This window comes from Trichomonas vaginalis, chromosome V (genome assembly GCF_026262505.1).
Source record: "Trichomonas vaginalis G3 chromosome V, whole genome shotgun sequence".
Taxonomy (NCBI): Eukaryota; Parabasalia; order Trichomonadida; family Trichomonadidae; genus Trichomonas; species Trichomonas vaginalis.
Window position 1 is genome coordinate 27314342 of NC_067207.1, and position 21188 is coordinate 27335529.

The following is a 21188-nucleotide window of genomic DNA, read 5'->3' on the forward strand; positions in this document are numbered from 1 at the left end:
TGATTCAAAGAGGTGGGCACCCTTAAAACATTTATTTTATTTTTATATAAATGGATAACGCAGATTTAGAAAATTTAATTGATGATTTAGTATTTAATCAAAATTTTCTTAATTATTATGAATTAAAATCATATCTCCAAAAACATAATAACAATATAACGGGTGATGATATGGATTATTATTATTCGTATTATAAAAATGAAATTTTGAAATATCATGATAAAATAATTTCTAAAATTAAAGACAAAATTAAAAATAATGAATATACAAAGGGAAAAACTAAATCACAACTTAAACAGTTGAAAGATTTCAAAAATAAAGTATTAACAGAAGAAGATATTGATGAATTATATAAATTATATAATCCCGAGCCGCAAAACCAAAGGAACAAAAGCCAAAGAAGAAAAAGCCGAAAACAACACCAAAAGAGAAAGTAGCAAATGTTCAACAGCTAAAGGTGCAAAACGCCCAGGTCCTTCAGACCATAAATGATGCACAAGCTTTAATTTATGATTCATTAGTTAAACCATATTCAGCCCGACTTTTAAATGAAGATCAACTTTTGGAATTCATCCTTCAACATAAACTCGAAGTGGGAAAGTATATCAAACCTTTATATACAGCATATTTAAAACAAATGAATAGAATACATCCAGAATATAATGAAAGGAAAATCAACAACTAAACTTCATCATCCAAAATCAAAGCAGATAAAATTAAACCACTTGCAATACCAAAACCTCCAACGACAGTACATCCTCCTTCAGTTAATCCTTCATCATTCACTTTATTATATCCATTTCAAACATTAAAGAAGCAAAAAGATTTTAAAAAGGATTTCAAGATATTAAATAAACCAATTGACCCGAAAATTCAACCGTTAAGGAAAAATTTAGTCGCCCTTCATTTGCTCCATATCCATATTCATACGAAATAGATCATTTAGAATATTCAAAATGAAACGTTACTTATTTATTTGCCATTAACATTAACACTAGATATTTATATTGCATTCCAGTGAAAGGGAAAACAGAACAGGAAACAAGAAGAGCTATTCAATACTTACTAGATCATGAAAGAGTAGATAATATAGGGTGATGGTGATAAAGGATTTCAGGCAGCTATGGCTCATTATTTCCCACAAATTAATTTTTACTTCTCATCCTCTCCATATATGTTTCATAATAAAATAGTTGATGCGGTAATGAGAACTCTTAGAGATGCGTTTTAAGGTCAATATACTGGGATGGAAATCATGACTCCATCATACAGCAGTTAGTATATTATTACAATAATACATGGCATAGAACAATAAACATGAAACCGGTGGAAATGAAAAATGATATTTCAAAAGAATGGGAATATATTAGAAAGCAAATGGAAAGGTTAAATGATGTTAAACGTGAACAAATTAATTCGGGGCTCATGAATTTTAAACAAGGGGATAAAGTTTTGATTCATCTCGATTATGGAAAAACTGATAAATCAATGACAAAAAGAAGACGAAGATTTGACACAATAGCTGAATTTGTTAGATATATTAACGGCAATGCATTAGTTGAGGTTAACAATAAATTAATAGAAATTCCGATTTATTTTATAGGGTGTCCAAAGGTGCGTTTAGCACAGCGCTCTATATGAGACTATTAAAGGAGATATATGCTGATTATAAATATATAATAAAAAATATGAATATATGTATATGATGAGTATGTTGTATTTTGGCGCCATGCCGGGAGATAAAATGAATTTTGAGACAAGAGGCGGTTTCGCGGGAAATTTTGGCGGGATTTTTTTCATTTTTTTAATGAATCATAAAGAAAACATCCTCGCTCTTGCAAAAAAATGCAAAGACTGTAAAAAAATCTACGAGACATTGGTAAAATGCTTCGGTATGGATGCTCCTAGCTATTCCACTGTAACGTATCATGTTAGGATGTATCACTTCATGAACAAAAAGGCGCCCATCATAAAAATTGACAAAAAATCGCCGGATCAAAGAAAAATCAAAGCAATTCTTCAAGCGCTAGATGAAGACCCAAGAGCATCACTCAGAAGGATAGAGGAGATGACAAAGATACCACGTACAACAGTCAGTTATTATCTGCACAATTATTTGAACTACAAACTAGCGTATACACGTTGGGTTCCGCACAACCTTAATTCAGTTCAAAAAAAATCTAGAGTCCAATCTTCGAAAGAGCTCCTCTCTATATTGGGTGCGTATCAATCCAAGAAGTTTCGCTTTTTAGTAACAGGGACGATTCTTGGTTTCAATATGCAACAGAAGCCAAAATCATGTGGATCCCGAAGGATGAAAATCCGCAAACATTCCCGAAGAAAAAAATTGACACACCAATGATGATGTTGTCGGTTTTTTGGGGCGTGAATGGCATCATCGCAATTGATATTCTTCAAAAACCTAATACGATGAATGCTCAGTATCTAATTGACAATGTTCTTACTCAAATTATCAATTCTGATGAGTTTGAGAAATCCAAACAACAAAAACAAAAGTTTGCAATTCATTTTGATAATTCAAGAGTTCACAAAAGTCATAAGGTAATGAATTATTTGTTGGAAAACAATGTCAAAGTTGTTCCAAACCCAATTTATTCACCTGATATTGCACCCTCTGACTTTTATTTATTCGGCACGCTAAAAAAGAGAGCTGAAGGACGCGAATTCGCGAGTCCAGATGATCTTGAAAATTTTGTAAGAGAGCAATTTGAGCAATTTTCTCATGATGATTTAAAGCGTGTCTTTCAAGCCTGGATCGATCGCTGCGAACGCGTGATTGAATCCAATGGTGATTATATTTAAATAAACTTTATATATATGTAACTTGTTTATTTCTATTCGCAGTATTCAGGTTTGTGCTAAACACACCTTTGGACACCCTATATTACTCCATTATATTTAAATAATATTTAATTTTTTTATTTCGTAAGAAATGAGTGACAACGAAGCATCCAAGAGTCCTGATTCAATTAAGATTCAGAGTCCAGACGATGAATATAAAAAGAAACTAAACAGAATTAAATCAAAAATATGCTATTACAAAAAGAAGCTGCAATGCGGCGGGGCTGATGCCCATAAAACTAAAGTAATTGAAAACGATAAAGAGAGGAAAGAAATAATCGAAAAATTAAAAACTTACCGTTCAATCCTTAAACTGAGTGAAGCAAAAATAAAAGAATTTAATAGAATAAATAAATTGATTGGAAGAGATGAATTTAATAAAGATGAATTTTTAAACTCAATCCAAATTTAATTTTTATTCCTCTTCGACAACGTCTCTTCGAGACGCCGAACCCTTCGGGTTCTTCTTTCCATCATTACTGCATAACCACATCTTCTCGGTTTTCGTGGTTTGTTGTTTTTAATTTGTTCTTGCATCATTTTTATCATTTCCTCCCTTGTTATGATTCGTGGTAAATTTTGAGCTTGTGGGGTATCCATTTATATAAAAATAAAATTTTTATCAGTTATTTTATCATCATTTTATTAAGTTCATCTTTAGTTAATTTGAATGATAAGAAAATTTATTTTTGAATAACTGAAGGTGTCACTACGTCACCATGTGTCACCAGGTTAATTAACTTCTCTTAAAAATGATGACAACATGACATTTAGACAACAGGTACGAAAGGAGGAAGGCATTTATTGAATTATTTTTGAATAACTGAAGGTGTCACTACGTCACCATGTGTCACCAGGTTAATTAACTTCTCTTAAAAATGATGACAACATGACATTTAGACAACAGGTACGAAAGGAGGAAGGCATTTATGAATTATTTTTGAATAACTGAAGGTGTCACTACGTCACCATGTGTCACCAGGTTAATTAACTTCTCTTAAAAATGATGACAACATGACATTTAGACAACAGGTACGAAAGGAGGAAGGCATTTATGAATTATTTTTGAATAACTGAAGGTGCACTACGTCACCATGTGTCACCAGGTTAATTAACTCTCTTAAAAATGATGACAACATGACATTTAGACAACAGGTACGAAAGGAGGAAGGCATTTATGAATTATTTTTGAATAACTGAAGGTGTCACCACGTCACCATGTCACCAGGTTAATTAACTTCTTTTAAAAAGTGTGACAACATGACATTTAGACAACACAGCAGGATTAATGCAAAAATAAATTCAAATCATACTTTATAAAGCTTCATTTACAGGTATTTCATCGTCAGTAAATGAATCCTCATTATCGTTTGGTTCAACCTGTTTATATAATCCTTTCATTTCTTCTTTCAAAACATAACACCATGTTTGTTTACCATCTATTCTTCTCTGTTTCCTATCACATTTATCTTTAATGCTCATTTTGAAAGTTTTTGTCTTTCATGTCTGATGGTTTGCAGCATAGAGCATTTTACACGTCATACCTGCACACAATTCATCATAATGTGTATTTATCCATTCATCTAAAGGATTTGTGATAATTCTATTAAATCTTGTTTGGCTTCAGTCATCGGTATGATTCGTACATTAAATGATGAAAGGTCATATTGCATAAAATACGTCAGTAAATTATCATAAAATTCCTTTGTGCATGAATCCATTAAATTCTTGAAATAATCAAATTGACCTTGAATTTACCATTAACTCTTAAAACTACGTATCTTCTGTCTCCAACTTCAATTTTGACAGGGTAGACGTTATTAGTTACCAAAAATGAAATTGGCAACAATTCTGAGCAGTTCTTCTGGGTTGATTTTTCATTAATTCTAAATCTCATTATCCGTAATAATTGATTTCAAAGCGTTGAAGTTTGCGAGTCTATCTTCACCTACATTCTTGAGTTCATTAAGTACAAGAAACATTTTATTCTCAACTACTGAATTGAAATTACCCGTTAGCTCACTTATTTCGGTAATGTTTTTACATGAATAACCGGCGAGAAGTTCAGAAATAATGTCTGTAAATCTGTTTTTACCTGTTCCCTGAAGTCCTTTCAAAATAATTGCTGTTTCATTCTTGATTCCAGGATGTTGAATCATTGATGCAATCCACGAGTAGGTATTTATACACTTCATCGTTATTATCACAAATGGCTTCTTTAATGAAATTCATAAACATCTCAATTTTTGAGTAATCTGGTTTTTCGAGAATGTTGTATTTATAACCTTGAAACGTTGAGAAACATCTGGAGAATCAGATTTAAAGCAAACACCCTTAACGGTTAATGAGGATAATTGATTTAGTAGTACATCCCCATGCTGTTATTGTTTTACCTTCTTCTTTAAATAATTTAATCATTTTAAGTGACTCTTTCATGTTGATTGAAGAACGAATGATATTGATTCATTTTGTCGTGGATATTATAGTCCTTTTGAATGAAATATTTATTTCCACAATCTACAAAAACGGATTACACGTGATAAATCCTCAATTACTTCAGAACTGTTTTTATACTGATGATTTTCAGCCTTGCGTCTAATATCTGTTATCAAAAACGAGTCATCAAGTTTATATCAAATGTTATTTTTGGCTTACGTAATAAAGGTAAAACGTATTCATCATAATATTCCTTTTGATATAGTTTTAGAATCTTCACTAAAACAAATGGAGAAGTCATTAAATGTGCATATCTACTACGTGCTTTTTCAAAATTACTTTTTAGCATTTTCTGTTAAACTGCAGAAGTTATAAACGTTATCGTATGCTTCATTAATTAAATGATTAGGTAACGAATTAATAGCTTGAAAACAGTGTGAATAATGTTATTTCTTTTTCTAAATTCATGTTTCCACCGTCATTATGTACTTCAAAATCACTGATACCATCAACTATGCTCTGGGCAAGTTTATCGTCAATGTTTACATCTTTGTTTTCATTCATTATACTCTTTATTTCTTCGTTCTTCTGTTCAACTTTACCTTAATATTCAAATCATTTAATATATCATTCACTGTTCTGGTTATGTCGAGTCGTAACTTCCACGAATGAATGGTATGTATTGATTGGTTCTGTTGCATTCTTGAACTCTTGAATATCAGCCATAACACGAAAGAACGCTTTGAATCATCCATGAAGTCATTATGTCAATATCGTAATCATTGCAGAATAACATTTAATCATTCTGTTCGAAACTGAATAGAAGAAATTAGTGTTGCAATAAATGTGAAGACCTCCTGAAGCGGTTTTAACGATAACATCTTTATTCGAAAGTTTGATAAAATATCTTTTCTAACTGTTTCTTTAAGTTCATCATTGTATGATTTATTGATATCAACATCTATAATCGTTAAATTTGAAATTTTATTTACTAATAAAGCCATACCAGTTTTCCTTCCTCTTCCTCCATCGTGTTTGAGGTAGTTATGTAAATCAATCTTGTTTTCACCAATTCTTCGTTAGGTTTTAGTTTCTGCCACAACTAATTCCTCAGCTAATGAATCAATAACTTTTTCATCAGAAACGATATAGTTGCTGTTTGTTGTTTGTTGCTGTCATTTATATAGGAAATAAAAAACTAAAAATAATTTTAAAACTAACTTTATTTTTGGACTGCATCAAATTTCCTGGACTGTTGTCTAAATGTCATGTTGTCAGTAATTTTAAGAGAAGTTAATTAACCTGGTGACATGGTGACGTGGTGACACCTAAAAACCATTAACGATAAAATATATTTTTGGTCGTTTATGACAAAAATAAATGGTTCATTTACTCACAATATTTTTGTACAAAACGACCCCAAACTTTTAACTTCTTTTCTGCAGTTTCTAATGCTATCTTAGCGAGTTCATATTCTCTAAATTCTCTCTTTAAATCTTCTTGTTCCCATTGGTCTAGTTCGTATGGAGAATCTCTATAACCATAACATATCTCACGTTCATGTTCTAATTGTTTTTCGCACATTTTTCTAACTTCTTCTTCAAACAAAGGTTTAGCATTCTCTACTGTATCTTCGAGTTCTTCTTCATCTAATTTCTCATGAACTTTCTTGTCTATGGAGTCCATAATATCTTTGACATAAAATGCATACTTTACAGAGCACCATTCAGCAACAAAATGAACGAGGTCAGGATGTATGTAAATACCTTTGAATTCATTTATAACACCCTTAGTAAGCTCATAAAATGCTTGTTTTGAGGTCGAGCCACTTTTGGCTTGACCGTATTCGTTCATCCAAAACTCAAGAATTTCCTACATTTTAGTACTATTGAGAAATCTGTTTAAATGGTTTAACCTTCCCGCTTCTCTTGCCATCTTTGTTGCATTAATGTAACCATCCTTGTCTCTACGTAAGACTTCAATACCATTATAAGTGCCTTTTGTGAATGTTTCGCCATTAGATTTGTTCGTGAATGTTTTTGCTTCGACTGACATTTCTGTTCTTACATACAAAAATAAAAAAATAAAAATAATTTTAAAACTAACTTTATTTTTGGACTGCATCAAATTTCCTGGACTGTTGTCTAAATGTCATGTTGTCAGTAATTTTAAGAGAAGTTAATTAACCTGGTGACATGGTGACGTAGTGACACCTTCAGTTATTCAAAAATAATTCATAAATGCCTTCCTCCTTTCGTACCTGTTGTCAAAATGTCATGTTGTTCGCTCTTTTGGAGCTCAGGACTTTAAGCAGCTCTGAACCATGCATAAACTGTCATAAATGGTGGCATGTAATCTTCACCCGAGCCTGTTGGATTTGTTGTGAAAGTGTGTGAATGATTTCCTCCTGGTTCAGTTTGTCGAAAAGTCTTTTTTGTTGAATCGTTATAAGCTGGAGATAAAACATCATGACCGGCTTCATAGTCTGAGTTGTATAATGGGTGGTCTCTTAATGAGTGTATATGGTCGCCAGAAAAGTTTGTCGTTCCTGTATGCTTATGCGGCGGAAGGTTTGCTTCTTTAATTTTCTTTGAACCACCGGTTTGTTTTGAAGAGTTAGCACAGTATAAGAATTTGTTTACAATCTGTTGCCATGTACCAAAACCTAAAACACTTGCTGGATTTGTTGAATTCATTGATGTATAAATAGAGCCTATAGGATATAATGTTTGAAGTATTTCAGTCTTTAATGTTTGAAGCTCTGTTTTATCTGCTTTCTTCTCTAACTCATCGTTAACATAAGTTTTATCTGCTTTAAGGTCTAAACATCCTGAAACCCATTCTGTATCAGCTTTAACTTTAAAAGTCTCCAATGTCCATTCATGATACCATTCAACCTTTTCTTTAATTTCATTATCTTTTTCATCAACATATGTTTTATCTGCTTTAAGGTCTAAACATCCTGAAACTCATTCTGTATCAGCTTTAACTTTAAAAGTCTCCAATGTCCATTCATGATACCATTCAACCTTTTCTTTAATTTCATTATCTTTTTCATCAACATAAACTAAATTTGCCTTCTTATTTAATTCAGTATTAACTTTTTCCTTATCTGCTTTCTTCTCTAACTCACTATCCACATATTCCTTATCCACCTTCTTCATTATGTCATTTAGGAAACCTTCTATGAATTCCTCATTTAAATTAAATCTTCCAATCTTCAAAACTTTAGGAAATGCATTTAATGCGTAATATCTCTGTTCTTCTGGTGGAATTGATGTTATATCATCCGTTATTCCTTTAATTTTTGAATTCATAAATAAAATTTCTTTTATATTTGATATCACTGCACCACCTTTGCAAACGAATTCGAAATGGTCATTTTTCAATACTATCTCCAAATCTCCATATTTCAACCTTTGCGTTTGTTCTGCCGTCTTTGAATTATATGCATATATGGCGTATGTAATGGTCTGAAGGACCTGGGCGCTTTGCGCCTTAAGTTGCTGTTGTTTAATCATTTATTACGATTTAAAAATAAATATTTAATCCGTTATCTCATCACCTATTTTTTCTATTTGAAATTGCCATAATATTTCATTCATGAATTCTAAATCACAATCAAATAGGTCAGTTACTCTAAATTTAATATTTGATAAATCTTTTGAATGAAGAATAAATGAATTCCCAGATAATTGAAACGGATATGATAAAGAAAATATGTTTAAGTTGATGGATAAAATGTTTTGTATTGATGGGTAAGAGTTAGGGTCTAATGTTTGATGTGAAAATCTCATTGGGGTATTAACTTTATCACATTTGATTAAAATGAAATTGGAACCAGTGTCAGAATACAAAACATCCCCAACATCTTTTTCAAAATTTAATATCCCCAACAATGAACGAAGATGAGGAGTACAAAATTTAATTTTCAGCGGAAATTTAATAAGGTTATTTATTTCATCAAGTTCAAAAAGTTTTATCAGGTTTTGATTTAAAATTTTCTTCATACCATACGATAAATGATTCATTTAAATAACTTAAAATCATGTTAATATCCCATTTCGCTATCACATTATTTATATACATATCATACGTTTTTTCATGGTCATCTTTAATAAATGATATATAATCTGAAGGGTCTAAAAGAATGGGATTAATTTACCACTCACAGAAACGAGAGTAACATTATAAATTCCGCTAACTGTTAAATTTAATTCACAGTTATTATTCGAAATAATATTGATAATTGACATTTTTATTACGATTAAAAATATGGTAAAGCGTTATTTTCCAGTGATAAATAAAACTAGAATAAGATTACCTCAAGAATTCATAAATTCAACGAATAAGAAATTCATTCATGTTATAAATTTTAGTGTTTTCAGAAAATATGAGTCGGTGTCATATTCATCAACAGGTTTATATTTCACTTCATTCAAATTTAGTTCAATCAAACCCATATAATGACCATTTCATAAGATTTTCAGATGGTATTAAAAATGTAATTGATAGATTAAAATATGAACAGATTGACAATATCGAATTTTTGGAATTTTGGTTTAAATATCCCGATGGAAAAAAGATTGAAGTAAAGATAAAGCTGATACTATAACAAAAACAATTACAATGACCGATCCAGATAGTGGGGAACAAAAAGAAATAAAACAAACGATAGAAACTGGTGAAAGGTCAATTATTATTGATTATGATTCAAAGGATTATTATTCGATAATGTTAATGCTTGAATATTAAATAGCCTTAACAAAGAATTTTTCAAGTGATATTTTATATTCATCAAACTATTTTATTATAAATATCATTATATGTTAAAATGAAGTTCAGTTGTTGTTCCGTTCTTTGATATCTTAATTGTGCTAATATCCTTTATAGGATTTATTTTTGCAACTGTTCCGCAGCATGAAACCTCATCATCTATGAAAAATTGAATCTTAACGTCTGAATCTTGAACATCACAAAGAATGGCGATAATGTGAAATTAATGATTCATAAGGTAAAATAATTAAACCGGATTGGTCAATTAAATTTATTATTGAATCATAATTATTAATTATATCACGGTAAATTTTCATTAATTCAGAATTAATGTCTATTTTATATGGTTCTCGATGTTTGATGAAAGAGGCGGGGGTATGTTGGATAAGTGGGAATTTCAACAGGTTCTTTACCGGGTTCAGATAAAATGATTGGGTCTCCATTCTCATGGTTTCTTCATTCTCCTCATTCTTCGGTAAGTCACGAGTTAATAAATTTGGTTGAGTTGCTGACCTTGTTAATTCGGGGCTAACATTAACTTTAACATTTTGAATAATTCGTGATTTATCATCATTTACGTTATAACCAACCGTAATCTCTGCTTTTGCGTTAGTGTTCTTTTGACTAGTGAAACGTCTTCTCATTTATAATCGAATAAAAAAATATATTTAAACTTTTATTTTGCTGGAAGTTTTGAATCTATTATTCCCTGTATTTGTTCTTGAAGTTGATTTTTAGCTGGTTCATTGTAATTAATAGACCTAATATATTCATTAATTGCATTCTTATAATCATCTGATTTCTCAATTTTCTTTTATCTGATTCCTTAACTAAATCATAAGTTAAACCTCGTTGCTGATATAATGGTTTCTTAATTAAATCTTTGAATGCTTGAGATAAAGCACCTGATGCAATTCTTGCTACTATAATTGGTTGGAATTGATGTTTAAGTTCATCTTTAACATTTGCGAAAACTGGATCGAATAAAGCAACTTTAAAGAATTTCTTAGCTGAAATTTCAGGTCTAATATTTGCATATTGACCATCAAACTGGTTAGAATATCGTGGTAATCCATCCGGTCCCTCTTCAATAGCATTTAATTCTTCATTGAAATAAGAATATGGATTATAACGGTATGAATTAATTGGCCCATTTTCACCTTCTCCAATGTATTGTTTAACAGCTTTTCCATTTTCATCAAATTGCATAGGATAACGTTCATTATATGCTTTACGTTTAGGATAATCAGTTATAGTTAATTTATAACCATTTATGACTTTAATATTACCTTGACCATCAGTAACGAAAACTTCATTTATACCATCAGGTTTTCCATTTGGACCCGTAATGTCTGCTTTGTGTGCTTCCCAATTTGGACTTTGACGTTTGGCATATGCTTGAGCTTCTGGTAATGTTAAAACGTTTCTCATTTGTTTAACATCTTTTTGAAGACCAGCAACAATATGAACTAATTCTTTCATTCCATCAGGAACTTTCATAGTTCTATTATATGTACCCTTTTTGTTTGTTCCTTGTTTTAATGGAACCTGTAGAAGATTTGCTATTTCTGTCATGTTTAATTATAAATAAAAAATAAAAATTAATTATAAAAAGTTAATCAAATTTAACACTTCCTTTATTTAAATCAACTATTATTTTTCCATGTTCACCTAATTGCTGATATTGTGTGTAAAGTTCATTAATGCTCATTGGTAAATTCACTTGATAAAGCATAACGTTCAACTGTTGACGACTAAACCCACTGAAAATGAAAAGTGTTATAGATTTGATTTAATGTTTGTGCTTAATGCTTTGAAGTATTGAACAGCCATAAAGAATGAACACTGAATGTGTCGACATTGAGTTAATAACTGATCAAAATATGATTTCTCATTTGTTATTAGTTTTGATTTCACTGCATCATCTAGAAAAATGAGTGAATGCAAAAATTCTCTATCAAAATTTGAAATAGAAAGTGTTTCAAATAATTCATCCCGTTGTTTATCAATAATTTTATCCTCTAATCCTTGCTTCTTGATTGTATTATATAATTCTTTATACATTAAAAAGTTTTTTTAAATAATCTTCTGCTTCTTCTTGTGATAAATAAATAATTGGAATTTTGATTAAATGCTTTAAAGATTCAAATGTATCATCTGAAGGTGAACCTGAACGGTTGATATAAATTAACACATGTGAATAGGGGGAAGTGTTAGCAATAATGATAATTTGTTTTAATATCGTTAATGTTTTACCTTTATTTTGTTTACCAATTGCTGCAGTGATTGAATTTAAGTAACATTCAGAATATGGAATTTTCATTAATTTTTCCTTAGATAGAGCATTTCTATTATCACTCAATGCTTCATTAATCATATCATCTACGTATGTATTATATACTCCTGCTAATTCTTCATAAGGAGTGTATGAATTTAAATCCATTTAATCAAAAATAAATTTATAATTTTAAACATTTCTATTCATCAATATTTCATCATATGAACTTCTATACTGTGGTGGTGTACCTGTTGGATGATATTTCAAACCTTCATCCGGTGTCCATGTCCAATATGTAGTCCTAGTAAACCAAACCTGAGGAGGATTTGTCACCTTTGAACAGTAAGTGTCATTTTCACCCTGAATGATTGGATAAGCTTTCACTTGTACTGTAACTTGTGAGTTGAAAGTTTCTAATCCATCAAAGAATATACCCGCTCCATCACGTTGAACTGGAATAGTGCATAAGAATGAAGTTTGGTCTTTCCATGTTCTAGCTAATGGCGTGCCATCATCTGCATTCAGTGGTCTAGTTAATGAGTCCTCGTATTCTTCTGTGCATTCATTCACTCCATCTAAATCAGAAGCTTGAAGCATACGTGTAAAGAATATGTCACCCACTGTGGTCATCGCTTGATCGGGGAAGTTTCTGGAATCTATAGTGACCTGAAGACCTCGAAGCATTGGATTTTCTAAAACCGTTCTTTGCATTGCATTCTTCGGAAATGTTAACACAACATCTGTAACATTATGAAGAGCGTATGAGAAATCTGAGCTAATACCTTCAGGAGTGATGCAACCTCCATTTAGTGAACGAACGTCAATATGTTGAGCTGGAATCATGAATGGATCTTCCTTACTGAATAAACGTGGTATTGCTTTAACTGATTCTTCAATTAAACCGTATCCTGGTGTAATGCATTTATCCTCTAAAACTTCCATCTTTGTGCATGAAATAATAACGTCATCAACTGTTGCGTCAGCAGATGTAGCGGCTAAGCTTGTAATTAATTTGGCAGGAAGTCCGATTTGTTGGAATTTGCGATCATATTTATAAACATGATTCATAATCTTTTCATAATTTTCATCAGTTATCTTTTCATAAACGTAATTTTGTAAATCAGCAACTCTTAACGGGTCAACCTGACAAAATACTAAAGTATCCCTGAAAACATAATATTTAAGAATGATATCACCAAATGATTTAGGATAATCATCGAACGCCTGAAATGCTAACAAATCATTTACCGGAATAATCATATCAAAAGTGACATCAACTTCTTCATTTGCTTTCTTGAAAACTTCTGAAGGGTCAATATATTTACCACATACTGAGTTATCATATTTTTGAACATTATTATATAACGAATGAACAAACTTTTTAACTTTCCTTTCTGATTTTGGTTTATATGTTGCAAATGCGAAAGATTCACGGGCGCAATCCATCTGAAGATAACCGGCATCACCTCTTTCGGTTTCTACTTCTAATTGTTTAAAGCTTTGATTTGATGATTTGTAACCAACGAATAAACGCATGCATTTAAAAGCGGCATCACATGTGAAAGCTTTATTTGAAACTAGAGTTGCTTTAACTTTGCGTTTAATATATGTGTCACCTAATTGGTTCACATCATGAGCCGGATTTGTAATTCTTAAATGAGTTTGTTTATCATCAAAATATGGAGCATCAGAGTCATAGCATGAACTTTCAAGTTCTCTATAATATCTTCTACCGTCATTCTTTGCGAATATTTCATTTATCTTTTCGAATGAATGAAACATATTTCCATTAATCGGTTTAGTGTTTGGCACCAAATAGTTAGTCGTCATTTATTAATAAATAAAAAATCAAAATTAAAAGATGAAAATGAATTTTTAATTTTAATGAAATAATCAACTATGGCTGCAGGTATATTTAAGAAACTGTGGGATAGAGTAAAAAGAGGAGCGAGTAAAGTTTGGTAAACATTGAAGAAGGGGGCAAATTGGATATTTAAGAATAAAGAAGCAATTAGTGACGTTGCTGAATCAATAACACCAAAAGCTGCCCCAATAAGAGAAGTTTTAAATAAAGGAGAAAAAGTTTATCAAAGACTACAACCGATACTAAGATAAAAATAATTTTAAGCCGCTAAGCGGCGAGATGATCCATAGGATCTCATATTTATTTTTCCACTATCTACCTCCTATTTTATTAAGTATTCCTTCAGCAATTCCACCAACTGCGTTACCTGCTTGTGCTCCCATCGCCGGATTACCTGCTTTAGTACCTAATACTCCACCTATGATAGTTCCTGCCGTTTTCGCTACTGGTGCCAAAAAGTTTGCAACGGGTTTAATAATCTTTTTATAAACCCAACCCGCAGCTTTCTTAATTCCATCCCATAATTTTTTAAAGAATCCTGCCGCCATTTCTGATTTAATATTAATTAAAAAAATATATTTCATCACTTATATTCTAATTTTTATTTAATGATAAATGAAACCGATTTTAAAAATAAATGAAACAGAGGAGGAAGAAATAAGTGAAAATGTTCAACAAAAAATAAACGTTGTTAAACCAATTACTGAAATAAAATTTTTTTCATCTGTTGAAGAATTTAATGACGATTATGCTAATAATAAAAAATTATTTGAAGAATTGACAACGTGTAAATTGAATAAAATGTTTAAAGTTGATGGATTCAAAATTTCAAAAATAAAAGGAGTGGTTAGTTTGAAATCTATTCCTCAATCAAGAATCACCTCATTAATGAAAATAGATGATTTAACAAAAAGAATAGAAGAGATTGAAGAAAGAATGAATCAAATAATTGATTTCATAAATTCAAATAATCATTAGTTTCTTAAAGTTCTATGTTGAACTCATCAAATTCTTATTCATCATTACCATTACCATTACCTTTAGCGAGTTTATTTACTCTTTCAACTTTATCTTTTGATAGTCTTTCGTTTAATTTTTTCTGAAGTTTTTCGTTACCAAGTTCTAAAATTTTACATGGATGATATTTAAACCCGTTAAATTCTTTTTCCTCAGTTTTAATCATTAATCTACAAAGAACTTTAGTGAGGTGGTTTTGTTGTTTAAACCATTTATCCTTAATATTTGTTATAAATTCAATATCCGGAATTAATTCCCAAATTTTTGAATTTTCGATTAATTTACCATCAAATGCAAAAGCAATAGGTTTAATATTAAACTTACCTTTATAAAATAAACTTTGTATGTAATCATCAAAATAAACGTCTACTTGTTTAACCTGGGTGAGAATTGGTGAAAGTTTATCCATTAATTGATTCACAGTCACGAATTTAGAGCTGTTCATTTCTTACGAATTAAAAAAATAAATTATTCAAAAATGTAAGACATTAATTTTTAAAGTTTATTTTTTAAAAATTTTTTTATTTCATTATGGTAGTGAATCTTTCATTCATGAAAATAATTATTTCTAATTTCTTTTATTCTCTCGTACATACTAGATTTGAAGAATTCGGAACTTTTACCATAATCTCCTAAATGTTTTCTTATCCCTAACGTGTGCCAGTTATTATATGAAACTGAATAAACTTTATCTTTATCTTTACACCTTTCATCACTTCCAATATATTTATATCTCAGTTTTGATTTAGCATTTTCATATTCATTAGCGTTTAATAATTCACAGTCTTCCTTTTTAAATTGATGTTTAAGATATTCAGGATTTAATACTCTACGTTTATATGCTCCTAACTTAGTTCTAAAGGTTTTTCTACAAAATTTAGGAATTCCATCCTCTTTAATGTCATCAATGATTTCCATTTCATTATTTTCAATTTCTTCTTCTCGTTTATGAGGTCTTTGATTATGACTCCATTGATTCCATGAAATTAAATATTCTTTATCATTATATTTATACCTCATTAGCTTATTTTGGCTTTCATATTCATTTAATAATTCACAATCTTCATTTTTAAATTGAAGTTTAACCCATTCAGGATTTAAACAATGTTTAATTAATCGCGGAATATCTGACATCATCTATATATATAGCTTCTTTTATAAAAGATAAAAAAATAAATTATTTTAAAATTAATGTTAATTTTTTAAAATGTGTTTAGTATATAATATTTATTACTAATTTATTTAATAATGTCGCGCTTTCTTACGAATTCATGACTTAAAAAACGTAAGAAAAAATTTTTATATCATCTATATATAGAAGATGTGAAAATATACCTTCATCTATATATAGACGTAACAAAAAAAGTCACTAAACCCTTCATATCCTACTACTTTTGAGAGAATCAATTGTCATAGGAGAAAGATTGATTTTCCAATGTTCAACTATCATGTCTGTAAGATTTCCATGGTATGGTAAATTAGATATCGGAAAATGACATAAATCTGATGCATTTGAGGTTAAACTTGAAATATATACTAATTGATCAATATAGAATTACAATACTGTTAAGTTGAAATGAGAGGCAGATATATTTTATGATCGATAACAAAGCATCATATTGTTTTTAGTTATTGATGTTTGTTCATATCATATTATGAATCAATTTGAAGTGAAAATTATTCTTGATCTTATAGGTTATATGATATATAGTATTCATATGATTATAACAAGAAATTTGAATCGTAATTTTAAATTGTCCAGAAACAAGTGCAAATGATGCAGAGATGGTTATTTTGTATGAGGTATCTTATAGAATGCATTAGATGAACTTAAAGAAAAAGATATCCGAATAAATTCCTTTTGTAAAGTTCAGAATCAAACCGCATTTAAATGCTTTTCAAGTTCCTTGGTAATAGTGATGCTCCTGATTGGGTCCTTTCTGAGATGAATACCCTCTCACTTGTATCTTCTGTTCGTATAAAATTTATTCTTCTCCAAGTCTACAACATTATTATTGGCGCACAAGTTAATCATGACAATATCAACATGCACCTTCAAGATGCTAAATTATCTGATGGCCAGAAGAGATCATTGCTTGCTCTTCTCTCTTATATTGTTGAAAATGCCGTCAGATTCGATGTCGAACCAGAAGATCTTGCTCAGGAATTGACACAGCTCGGTGCCCCACACTCACACGCTAGCACAATCAATCGTTTTTATAAAGAATATCGTCGTAATTTAAGAAAATCATTCAAACAAAACTTCATTCAGTTTTCACATCCAGATTTGATCGAACACCGTGCTGATATTATATTGAAGAGCAAAAATGGAAATCCAGAACCACATTCTGTGCTCAATGTAAGATTCCATCCAAATAATAATAGGCCATTCACTGTTACAATGACAAAAGAGCAAGTTAATGATTTAGCTTGCGAGCTTAGAACAGCCATTAGCTTATTACGTGTTAACAAGTAAAAATCCTTTTAAATAGTTTAGGAAATCTAAATTTTATTATTAAACATTAGTTTTCAAATATCTCTCAATTGCATAGTTTTTTGCGACTAATTTTTAATATAAATGATATCAAAATGTCCGAAAATTAAAAAATATATCTTTGACATTAAAAATATTTTCCTGGATAGTCTTAAAAAGGAATTTTATCGATATAGAACATTTACATTACATATTTCATTGATACTCTATAAATAAAAAAAGATAAAATAACAAAATAAAATTAAATCTCTGGAAGATTGATAGGAGCTTCTGTAGCAGGTACTGGTACGATATATGGATTGATAATGGCAAAGAATATTGCCATACCAAATGATATACCATGAGCAAATAACCCGATTCCGCCGATTTGAATGCTTGAAGCATAATCTTTGATAATTCGCTTGAGGCAGGGGCTTGATGTACTTGCTGAGCATGTATCTGCACTGAATTCTTTCACTCTATTATAGCCACAGCAACGTAATCTTTCTTGGACGTAAAATGTGCGAGGTGTGTTAATATATTTTGCCCAAACGTTGGTGTACCCAACAAAGAAGACTGTAGGTTGTAGCACTAATTTCGCTCCGAAGAAAATTGAAATAACTGTTCCTAAAATTCCAGTTGCATATACAACATACATGATTTTTGGATCATTCCATACGATATAAAAACATGCAAAGCAAAGAACTAATGTGAATGCAAATGCAATGATCGCAGGAATAAATAAAAGTTGGCTAGCAATAAAATTGAGGCCAGTATCTGCAAGCCATTGATGAACGCGGATAACTGAATACATTGATACCCATATGTTGATTAAACATGTCACAGATAATGGAAATAAAAGCATTTTTGATGAATAAAAAAGTGACATTGATTTCATATTCTGATTTGTTATTTATCATGATATTTTTGCACTCCAATGTATAAAATATCTGCGATGCTGGAAAACACTCTTTGATCAAGACAAATTATGCATTTTGATATATGGATTGCAATGTATTAGGCATATATAGATAGTCTAACTAGATCTTGACTGATATGTCTAATCATGCTTGAATTCATTGCAGATATAAAATACTTTATGAAAATACTGTCAATTCTTTGGTTGTAGATTAAGCTCAACGATGTCTTATTATAGTTCTGAAAGTTATTTACAAAAGGCATGAAAATACAAGATATTTACAAAATAACAACAAAATATATTGAGTTAAACTAAAATTCCGCTCAATAATAATATAAGTTATGCTAAACCAAGCAATACGAGCTGCTTGGTCTATAGAAATCATTTGATTCAGGACAAAATTACAAAAAAACTAGTTCTTGTTTTCTTTATTTGCTCTTTCTTCAATAAATCTAAGTCTCTTTGATATTTGACTTGATAATTCAAGTTCAAATCTCATTTTAACGAGTTCTTTCTTGAGATTTTCATTTTCTCGGGACAAATCAGCCAAATTTCCAGTAAGTTGTACTTCTTCCTTTGGTTTAAACATGTTATCGAAGGTTGTTTGCAATTGAGTTAGCTCTTCTGTTAATTTTCTTGCTTTAGCAAAATGATCACTTTCTAAAAACAATTTTTGCTTCATTTTCTGTGTTTCTTCAATAATTCTATCTGTTTCTGCTTTTGTACTTTCAATCTCATCTTTCAGCTGCTGTATTTTTGATTTTGAATTTTGATATTTTTCTTTCACTGTTTTAAATTCATTTTGGGCGCGTAACAAGTCGGTAATTGCTGTAACATCGTTATCTGCTGATGTGTCATCAACAGGTTTTCTCCAGGCTTTAACAGCAGTCATAATTTGTTTTTTGAAACCAAGATTTGTTTGAGCTATTTGTTCTAATGCATCAAGTAGTATTTGTCGTTTCTTGTATGATGATCCATGATATTCATTTTCAACTTGTTGTAGCTGTTTAATTAAATTAACTTCAATTCCGAGAATTGGATTCTTAAACTGATCGATTGGTGTGGTACTTTTTCGAGATGATCTTGTAACTCTTATAGTCCTGGCTGTTTTCGGTGGTGTTTCGACTTTGTCAATGCCAAAAGATGATAAATTCATTTTAAAAATTGTAACAATTTTCGACATGTGATATGAAAAATAATTTTAAACGTGCAAAATAAAATTCTTTAAAATAAGAGGATTCATTGTGTACTGACTCTAAGTAGTTCAAAAATTTAAAATTTTTTCAACAATTTCACCAAATTTTTGAAGTTTCAAATAAATCAAATATTTCAAGTGGAGAATCTGAAGGATATTATATTGTAACCTAAAGAATTGATGTAGCATGGTTTTATATCTTTAAAACAACAAAATAAATTTTATTTAAATTTTATTCTTGGACACATCAAGTAATTCAATGAGGAATAATTCAATTAGTATCATGGCAATTGTCGAGTTCCTTGAATAGCCCTAATTAAATAATAACGCTTGAAATTGAATTTCATTTGAATAATGCTTATTACTATATCAGTAGCATTCTTGTATTATATAGATTGTGTCTTTTTGATTGTATTCGCGAAAAAAATATATAAAATTGACAATAATTGAGCAATAAAAATATGTGAAAATAAATTGTGTGAATCTATCATTAAACAGCTTCTATTCTGTTTTGCTTTGAGTCTAAGTCTTGACCGTATCGTTTTTGCCAGAACCAGTGATGAACAGCGCGAAGGAATAGTAATGAATACCAAAATAGAAAGCACACAGATACAATGCAAATAATGCATAAGCATAGTCCCAAAATATTGGCGATATTATGGCCCATTTGTTCTTTGAAAATGAAAAATTAATTCAATGACTAAGAAAAGTTCGCAGATTTTATTAAGCATAAATATAGCTTAAAATTGAACAAGTTATAGTATTGTCTTGGTTTTCCAAATTTTGTTTTTCAATTAAAGTTGTTAAAATTGAAAGAAACAGTCGATCAAATTCAATACGGTAATTCCGATTGAATTCAATTATGCATGTAAATGAATATATCAGATAATTTAATGATTTTTTTGAAAATTGGATCAAAGCAATAAAATACAGTGAAAATTATGGGTCGTTGATAAGAAAATAACTGAAAATTCTTCATTTTCATCGTTTCACTGGCATCAGAATTTAGTATCGTGATTGATTAGGGGAAAAATGTGCAATACAAAATATTTTGTAAAAATGTAGCTCCAATCCTTCCATTTTCTTTATCATCACTATTGTTGTTTCATTTAGGAGTATATTATTCTTATGTATCGCCTATTTGATGCGTTTATAAATATGGTTGGCTTTTTCAAACAAAGTTTAGGGAAATAAACATGTATTTACTCAAATTTCCTAGGCTACACATAGCCAGATGATATCTTGAAAAAGTGGCATAATTTGATGTAGATTTATGATTTTTTTATGATGTGCAATGGCTGATGATACTCTAAATATCAACTACACTAACAGTGATACTATTGTCATCCCCTCTGGAATCAATAGAGC

At 30.3% G+C, this 21188-nt stretch overlaps 7 protein-coding genes and 6 pseudogenes across 13 annotated transcripts, besides 2 other annotated features; 5 read left to right on the forward strand and 8 right to left on the reverse strand.

The window, feature by feature from the left end:
• Window positions 1-13117: part of a mobile genetic element that runs on past the window's edge.
• Window positions 51-592, forward strand: TVAGG3_0412130 (annotated as a pseudogene). The gene has a single exon. A coding segment is annotated over exon 1 (542 nt).
• Window positions 1601-2903: a mobile genetic element.
• Window positions 1697-2823, forward strand: TVAGG3_0412150 (annotated as a pseudogene). The gene has a single exon. A coding segment is annotated over exon 1 (1127 nt).
• On the forward strand, window positions 2954-3274 carry TVAGG3_0412160 (uncharacterized protein; the record flags this gene model as incomplete). Its single annotated transcript, XM_001288138.2, has 1 exon — window positions 2954-3274. The coding sequence occupies one exon, from the start codon at window positions 2954-2956 to the stop codon at window positions 3272-3274; it is 321 nt and encodes a 106-aa protein (XP_001288139.2).
• Window positions 4177-5100, reverse strand: TVAGG3_0412170 (annotated as a pseudogene). The gene has a single exon. A coding segment is annotated over exon 1 (924 nt).
• On the reverse strand, window positions 5197-6061 carry TVAGG3_0412180 (annotated as a pseudogene). The gene has a single exon. A coding segment is annotated over exon 1 (865 nt).
• TVAGG3_0412190 (uncharacterized protein) lies at window positions 6688-7152 on the reverse strand (the record flags this gene model as incomplete). The annotated part of the gene is made up of 1 exon (XM_001319005.1): window positions 6688-7152. The coding sequence occupies one exon, from the start codon at window positions 7150-7152 to the stop codon at window positions 6688-6690; it is 465 nt and encodes a 154-aa protein (XP_001319040.1).
• TVAGG3_0412200 (keratin-associated protein family) lies at window positions 7605-7994 on the reverse strand (the record flags this gene model as incomplete). The annotated part of the gene is made up of 1 exon (XM_051233130.1): window positions 7605-7994. The coding sequence occupies one exon, from the start codon at window positions 7992-7994 to the stop codon at window positions 7605-7607; it is 390 nt and encodes a 129-aa protein (XP_051102860.1).
• Window positions 8268-8819, reverse strand: TVAGG3_0412210 (uncharacterized protein; the record flags this gene model as incomplete). The annotated part of the gene is made up of 1 exon (XM_051233131.1): window positions 8268-8819. The coding sequence occupies one exon, from the start codon at window positions 8817-8819 to the stop codon at window positions 8268-8270; it is 552 nt and encodes a 183-aa protein (XP_051102861.1).
• On the reverse strand, window positions 10751-11283 carry TVAGG3_0412220 (annotated as a pseudogene). Its single transcript has one exon. A coding segment is annotated over exon 1 (533 nt).
• A 1134-nt stretch (window positions 13118-14251) lies between the features above and the next one.
• TVAGG3_0412230 lies at window positions 14252-14467 on the forward strand (annotated as a pseudogene). The gene has a single exon. A coding segment is annotated over exon 1 (216 nt).
• Window positions 14468-17108: 2641 nt separating this feature from the next.
• On the forward strand, window positions 17109-17777 carry TVAGG3_0412240 (transcription, DNA-templated; the record flags this gene model as incomplete). The annotated part of the gene is made up of 1 exon (XM_001319006.1): window positions 17125-17709. The coding sequence occupies one exon, from the start codon at window positions 17125-17127 to the stop codon at window positions 17707-17709; it is 585 nt and encodes a 194-aa protein (XP_001319041.1).
• Window positions 17778-17968: 191 nt separating this feature from the next.
• TVAGG3_0412250 (uncharacterized protein) lies at window positions 17969-18571 on the reverse strand (the record flags this gene model as incomplete). Its single annotated transcript, XM_001319007.1, has 1 exon — window positions 17969-18571. One exon carries the CDS (start codon window positions 18569-18571, stop codon window positions 17969-17971), a length of 603 nt encoding a protein of 200 aa, XP_001319042.1.
• Window positions 18572-19037: 466 nt separating this feature from the next.
• TVAGG3_0412260 (uncharacterized protein) lies at window positions 19038-19781 on the reverse strand (the record flags this gene model as incomplete). The annotated part of the gene is made up of 1 exon (XM_001319008.1): window positions 19038-19781. The coding sequence occupies one exon, from the start codon at window positions 19779-19781 to the stop codon at window positions 19038-19040; it is 744 nt and encodes a 247-aa protein (XP_001319043.1).
• Between the last annotated feature and the right edge of the window lie 1407 nt (window positions 19782-21188).